The sequence below is a fragment of the Anolis sagrei genome, chromosome 6 (genome assembly GCF_037176765.1).
Source record: "Anolis sagrei isolate rAnoSag1 chromosome 6, rAnoSag1.mat, whole genome shotgun sequence".
Taxonomy (NCBI): Eukaryota; Metazoa; Chordata; class Lepidosauria; order Squamata; family Dactyloidae; genus Anolis; species Anolis sagrei.
Window position 1 is genome coordinate 96200750 of NC_090026.1, and position 7061 is coordinate 96207810.

Here is a 7061-nt window from a genome sequence, read left to right on the forward strand (position 1 = left end):
TATGTCTCTTGTTGCTTATCTGGCAATTTCTTCTGTTACTTGTTACAGTTTCAAAGTCCTTTTCTGCAGCAATAAGGATAAGAGCTCAGTGACTGCAAGCCTAATTCATTATGTGGTTTCAGCTATTTTAACTTCTCTGTGTATGCCATTGTATACCTTGTTTTTCTGTTTGTTGGTTTTGGTGTTTGCTGACATGACTTGGGCTGGAATCATCAAGATGTGATTTTGATTGGACTTTGCTTCATTTGGAGATGCAAATCTACCTGATGAGTTAGCAGCTATGGCTGTAATTCACGTATTATTTTAAGGTGAAACAGTCATGAAGCCTCTTAAACAGAGTTCATAGTCTAAATGTAAGCAGGTACCAACCTGACAGGTTGCTGAGCCACAAATGTTAAAAAATCTCTGTTGTGCATCAAGTAGGCTGGCCAGGAGCTGGAATGGGCAGTGAGAGCAGCCTTGCCAGAACTTGAACAACAGGTTGCTCAGACTCGAGAGAAAGACAAAACGGGGTAGTCGACTGTGAGCCCTTGAATTTATGAGTTGATAGACACAACACTGCCCCCTGATCCTCAAGGATGAGAACACGGAAGTGCAATCAACTGCTCCTGAAAAAGAATTCAGAACCCGTATGCCAAACTGGGTAACACACAAGTGAATAGATGGGTAGAATCTGACTTCAGGTTATGTTTATTTTCTTCTTCTGCTTTTTTTTGCTAACTGGCAGAACATTTCCTTTGGAGGTCTAACTTTGGGGCATGTGAGAAACTTTCTTCCATGCAAAAACTGTGCTCCCGAGAGAAATTGCTCTTTTTCAGGAGCATCAGAGATGTACAACCAGAGAATTGCAACATTCTGCATATTGAGATGATTCCCCTAACACAAACTTTGCTTTAGGAAAGCACTGCTTTGATCAAAGCTGCATTATTAAAACCTTTCTCAAGGCACTCATTAAATTATTCACTGTATGAGCAGCAATAGTTGCATTCTCCCCCCTTGCTCTTAAAAAAAGAAGTTCTTGCCTTTCATAGGTTCTCTTTCTTGGCTGTACTTTTATGCAGTGATTGCATTGCTTGGAAAAGTTGATTTTCAATAACAACTCCCAGAATCTCAAGCCAGAATCTTCAATTAGGGTGCTGTAATGCAAAAATATTCACCCCAAAAAACTCTAATAACATTTGACATCTTTCAGATATCTGACACATCCTGCCTTGCATTAGTAAGGGAGGCAAAAAACACATTATCTCAAAGTACCATTAAGATGGACAACTACTAACAACATCCCTTCAGTCATAGATGATGGTGATTCTGAAGAGTACGAAAGAAATGGCACTGCACTTTGTCTTCCCTCTATGCCGTCTACAGTTACATTTGCTCCTTTGCAATTCTACAAACCTTTAGTCAGGAATCCTGCCCACAGCCCCTCCTTTCAGCTGCAGCCTTCTATGGGCAAGAGAATCCACCCTCTTTCCAGGGGATCCCACTCTCTTTGCTCTGTGTTTTCATCTCCCCCACGTTTATACTTGAAAGAGTGCCAAGCCTCTCTCTCTCTCTGGGACTATAAAAAGGAAGGCTTTGAGGAAGGATTTCCAGAGCTGCAGAAAAGCGCAACCGGGCAGCAGCAGCAACAACAGCTGGGATTCTTCACCAGGAGCCAAACTGTAGCTCTCTCTCTAACCAGCCATGCTCCCCTCTACTCTCCACTTCTCTGGCTTTTTGCTGGCTTGTGTGCTGCTAAAAAGCTGCTGGGCTTTTAAAAACGATGCGACAGAGATCCTTTACTCGCATGTTGTCAAATCCATCCCTGCCAGTTCTGGTGGCAGTGGGGGCAGCAACAACAGTGCCTTGAATCAAGCCAGGAATGGAGGAAGGCATCCAGGATTTGATCGGAGCAGTAAGTATTCTGAGTTTTTGCCTTTTCCCACAGTTAACTACAGATGTATTGCATCTGTCTGTCACAAGGGATGTGTACCTGCCTTTAGAAGTTAACTTTGAGAAGTCTGCCTCAAAGAGAGCTCCCTGTCTACCTGGATTGCTCTCTTTTAAAAACAAATTATTTCTAAGTTCCAAACATTAGTTGAAAATTCAATTTGTAGTTTTCTTTTTTCCTCTTAGATGAGATTTTCCCTTGGATAGAGGAATGGTGAACAAAGACCAAAAGATAAATTATGGAAGCAGAAATGTCTACTGCCTCCCTTTCTTTTAACCCATGGTGAGCAATTTGGGATTACCTGCTTGCCTCCTTTACAGCTTGTTAGGTCTCATTTCACATTTTATGCTTTTCAACAAAATCATTTTCAAGGCAACTTCACAAAGCTGACATATATCTCTAGCAGCTCCGTTTTGATTCAGTTCCAGCACAGTGTTTGTACTTCTTTACTAAGCACTTACCTGTTTAAACGTCTGTAGTTAGTGTAAACAAACAGGTTCATGAGCTATTTGAAATCTTTGCTCCAACATGCCTTTGAAAATGTCCCCTTCACCCTGTGCCTGGCATTTCTGTTTTGACTGGTGCTCAAAAGGAATTGATAAGGAATTGTTGGGGGGAACGTGACCTGGGGCAGCTCAGTGCCACTCTCCAACTCTAAAAGGTATGAAAGGCACATTGATTCAGTAGGACCACCTTTATATCTCAAACAAAAGATGTTGATAGTGATAGCCCCATCTTTCAATGACAAAAAGGCTTCCTCTGCATTGCTATTCAGCATATGCAGGAAGTATCTTTATTGAAGCAGCCCAATGGGCATTCATTGTCAGCAAATTCTGGCCATGGCTAAAAAAAAAGAAGAAAAGAAAAGAGAAACTAAACATGTGTACATGCAGCCATTCAAAAAGGCAAAACAATACAAAGGTAACCACTTCCTTCCCACATGCATTCCTGAGCCAGGTGCAGGATGCAAACAGATATCAGAATTATTCAAGCGAGTGGCAGCATGCAGAGGTCTGCTCATCTCAAACCAGTCTACACAGGGCGGTCACTGAAGCAGTCTTCACTTTAGGTAATACACAATTTTCTTACACTAAAAAGGGACCTCACAGCAGAAAATATTGGTGGATTGAGCCAAGACATGTTGGCATCACACTCAGACTCTGAACATTAAGGGACAATTCCTTGATGAATGCTTGCTAGTTCTAGAGGTATGGAATGGTTGCAAAAATCTAATACACATGGGTTGCCCGATCCAACTTCATTCTTTAAAAAAGACAAGTTAGCTTGCCCTGTGTTTCATAAATCCTTTGCACAAGTTTTCCCACCTAGATCTCAATTATGAGGCAATTGTGAAGATCTCTCTCTCTCTCTCTCTCTCTCTGTGTGTGTGTGTGTGTGTGTTTTGTGTGTATGTGTGTATATTAATGTCTAAGAATCTGCTGGGTTTCCAAGTAGCAAGTGCAAGCCAAAATTTTATCAGTAACATGGAGACTCCCATCATTAACTATAATTCAGATATTTGCATTGCTCTTAAGTAACAGAGCCTGGTAACCATGAAAACTTTTAAAAAGGGGGGGGGGGGGGTATAAGAGGAAAAGATGGTATGTTGAAATGCCTGATGTGTACTCATTTCAAAGGAGTAATTATTAAAATAAGGAATAGGGCTTATTCCAGTCAGGATATCTACAGATGAATGCAGGCACAAACATGCCTGCATTTGCAGCTACTTCAGCAACTTGGTACAATGTCAGTTTTTAAAAAATGAAATAACATTGCCTCGGGTTTTGGACCATGACTTTTTTTGAGAAAGGGTACTTACCTGCTGCTGCTTAAAGAAAAATACATTTAACTAGTGATAGAATAGGCAAAATTCCTTAAAACGAATTTACCTCTAACATTGTAACATTGACTTATGGCTGATTTGAATATAGCACATTAATATTCCAGACTCCCAAGCCAAGAGACATACATGTTCATGATAAACTCGTACTTAATATCTCAGAAGAAATCCATCCAGGATCAAAAGACAAGATATTTTTTAATGAAATGCAGTCAGATGAAAGCATTTCTGATATCATCAGAAGCCGAGGCAGCACCAATATGCAAATAATAGACTACTCATTCTAAAGCAGAGAAATTTGCTGTTATATAGTTTCCCTGGGAATAGTGCAGTATAAGGTATAGTCAATCAGATTAAGACCAAAGTTGCAAGTAGGAGGTGCAGTATATGGAGTAGATTCATGCAGGGCAATAGTTCCCAACCATTGGTCCTTTAGGTGTTTATGACTCCAACATCCAGAAGACTCAGTCAACCTGGGTATCTGTCAGGAATTCTGGGACCAGAAGACCAAAACACCTGAAGAACAAAAAATTGGGAGCCATTAATCTAAAATAATTGGTAAATATTGACTGGCAGCAGTTGAACCATGAATTTAACTTGTGTGTGCTCCAATTCAGACCCAGGTTTTCTAAGACAGAGAAGGGGTTTGCTCTACTTTCCACTTTGCAAATGGTGTAAAATGAGCAGAATACTCATGCCTGCTTGAATTGAAGTCTCACTCAAATGATTTCTCTCTCTCAAAAGCAAAAGATTACTGCACCCAGCATATATCATGTGGAAACAGCTAGGCATTGTGGATACCCAAAAAGACTGCATTGGCCAAGTCTGGAACTGAAGCCACTGCAGTTTCTTTGTATATCTTTTTGTCATTTATTAAATTGTGCATGTGAGCAGACCACACACAAGCAGTTATTTGTACAGGAAAGCCAACTGCAGCATTCCCCTCCAGCAGTAAGGGGGAGGAGCAATCAAACAAATAGGTGTTGACATGGATCTCCTGGCTCATACATTACCCACCATCTATACATCAGAATGCCACTCCTCAGCCACATTAAACACCCATATTCTGGCTTTGTAAGCTATTCTGATGCAAAGAACAGGTTTAAATTATTATAATTTGACCACTGATTTCTATGCTCTGTGTCTCTGACAGGTCGTGTTCAAGTTGGCTGTCGGGAACTGCGATCAACCAAATATATTTCAGATGGCCAATGTACCAGCATCAACCCTCTAAAAGAACTGGTCTGTGCTGGAGAGTGCCTCCCTTTACCAGTGCTGCCTAACTGGATTGGAGGAGGTTATGGGTCCAAGTACTGGAGCAGAAGAAGCTCCCAGGAGTGGAGATGTGTCAATGACAAAACACGCACACAAAGAATTCAGCTTCAGTGCCAGGATGGAAGTACAAGAACCTACAAGGTAACTGTGGTTACAGCTTGCAAGTGCAAGAGATACACCAGGCAACACAATGAATCCAGCCACAACTTTGAAGAAGCATCTCAGACAAAGCCAATCCACCATCATAAAGAGAGGAAAAGGAACAGCAAGTCCATGAAGCATCTTCCAAGTTAGAACTGGACAATAGCTTCTCTCTATTGAACATTTAATAGCCATCTGCTTTACAGACCTCACCAACTGATAGAAAGCCTCCCATATCATTGTTCCTTCTCAACTGTAGAAGAGCCTACATACATTTGTGGCTTTGACCAAATTCAGAAGGGCATTCTGTGCATAAGGACTTATGGGCATGAGCTATATGCCTCTATTTTTTTCTTACTGGACACAAAAAACTGTTGCAATGAATGTTCAATGAATTTTGTATTGTAGAGAGCTGCTGCTGTGAGTTCTTATGAGCACACTTTCCTGATCAAGTATTTTATCAGGATCCCACATCTCATGCTCACATCTCATGTTTCTCCTCTGGTGAAATAAAAGCATTGTGCATGTTGATCTTTTCCTTTCATGCAAACATCTGTACTACAAAATTATGAAAAGAAAACAATACATGCATGACAGCAGCTGTAAAATAATTTTGAACAGAGCCTATTTATTTGTCCATGTAATTATTTAATGAGCTTTTACGTGTTTTTTGTTTTTTTTAAAGATCCTTGTTTTATGTATGATCACCATTTTCTACACATCAAAATCTTTTTCTATGATTTGTGGTTCAAGCAGAAATAGACATTTTGTAGATAATGTAAACTAAGTATTTTAACCTTTGTATGTTTCTCATTTCTCATTTTCAGCTCAGCTCATATTTTGTACATATGATGTAAAATACATTTGTATTTTTTAAAAAGTTGTTCATTGCAAAAGTAGACTTTACTTCATATTGATTTCATCCATTTTAATAAAAAAATCAACACTATAATTGTCTTTCTTTTTATTTGGTATAATGCTGGGAAAATGGACAAATGGTATGAGAAGGGTTGTAGCTTAGTGGTAGAGCACCTGATCTCCTTGTAAAAGGTTTCAGGCTCAGTTCTTCGCTACTGGTGAGAAAACTTTTGAATAATTATTCCTGGTTAATACAGAACAGAGCCCTCAGTGGCTCAGCGGGTTAAACTACTGAGCTGCTGAACTTGCTGACCAAAAGGTCAGTGGTTCAGATCCAGGGAGCAGGGTGAGCTCCCACTGTTAGTCCCAGCTTCTGCCAGCCTAGCAGTTAGAAAACATGCAAATGTGAGTTGATCAATAAATACCACTTTGATAGGAAAGTAATGGCGCTTCATGTAGTTATGCTGGCCACATGGCCTTGGAGGTGTCTACAGACAACACTGGCTATTCGGCTTAGAAATGGAGATGAGCACCCCCCCTCCCCCCCAGAGTCAGACATGACTAGAATCAATGTCAAGGGGAAACCTTTATTATTACTAGTACAAACTAAGATAGGAATCATGCAGGGGACTCAACACATACAGAAAGAAAAAGCAAAAGAAAAAAGTACAGTAATGATATTAGGATGGGGATTGGTTCTCATTTTAAACCAAATGAACAGCACCCTGCCAATTTTTAAAGCCCACCTACACAAAATTGCCCATTTGGGAAGCGTTTTACAAACAATCAAATCAATTTATGCAAACCCCTCTCCATATGTTGGTGGGAAAATAGAACCTGAATCCCAGATCTTGTCCACCCCTAACATGGACACTGCTGTCCTAGATAAACCAATGGTCCAAACTGGTATAATATAATTTCCTGTGTTCCTTTTCTGATAGATGCTGTTCCAGCTTCCTCCTCAATTGAGAACTTACACATGAAGTGGTGATAACATTTTGCATTAGCCATTGATGC

At 40.2% G+C, this 7061-nt stretch overlaps 1 protein-coding gene across 1 annotated transcript; it reads left to right on the forward strand.

Annotated features, from left to right (window-relative positions):
• The first annotated feature begins 1508 nt into the window (after positions 1–1508).
• SOSTDC1 (sclerostin domain containing 1) lies at positions 1509–6138 on the forward strand. Its single transcript, XM_060782148.2, has 2 exons — positions 1509–1894; positions 4924–6138. The coding sequence occupies exons 1-2, from the start codon at positions 1684–1686 to the stop codon at positions 5337–5339; spliced, it is 627 nt and encodes a 208-aa protein (XP_060638131.1). The 5' UTR covers positions 1509–1683; the 3' UTR covers positions 5340–6138.
• The last annotated feature ends 923 nt before the right edge of the window (positions 6139–7061 follow it).

Bases quoted from the DNA above. Each gene is read 5' to 3' on its own strand.
- SOSTDC1 (XM_060782148.2), top strand. From the start codon at position 1,684: ATGCTCCCCTCTACTCTCCACTTCTCTGGCTTTTTGCTGGCTTGTGTG. The intron at 1,895-4,923 runs GTAAGTATTCTG...TGTCTCTGACAG, and splicing joins TCCAGGATTTGATCGGAGCA to GTCGTGTTCAAGTTGGCTGT.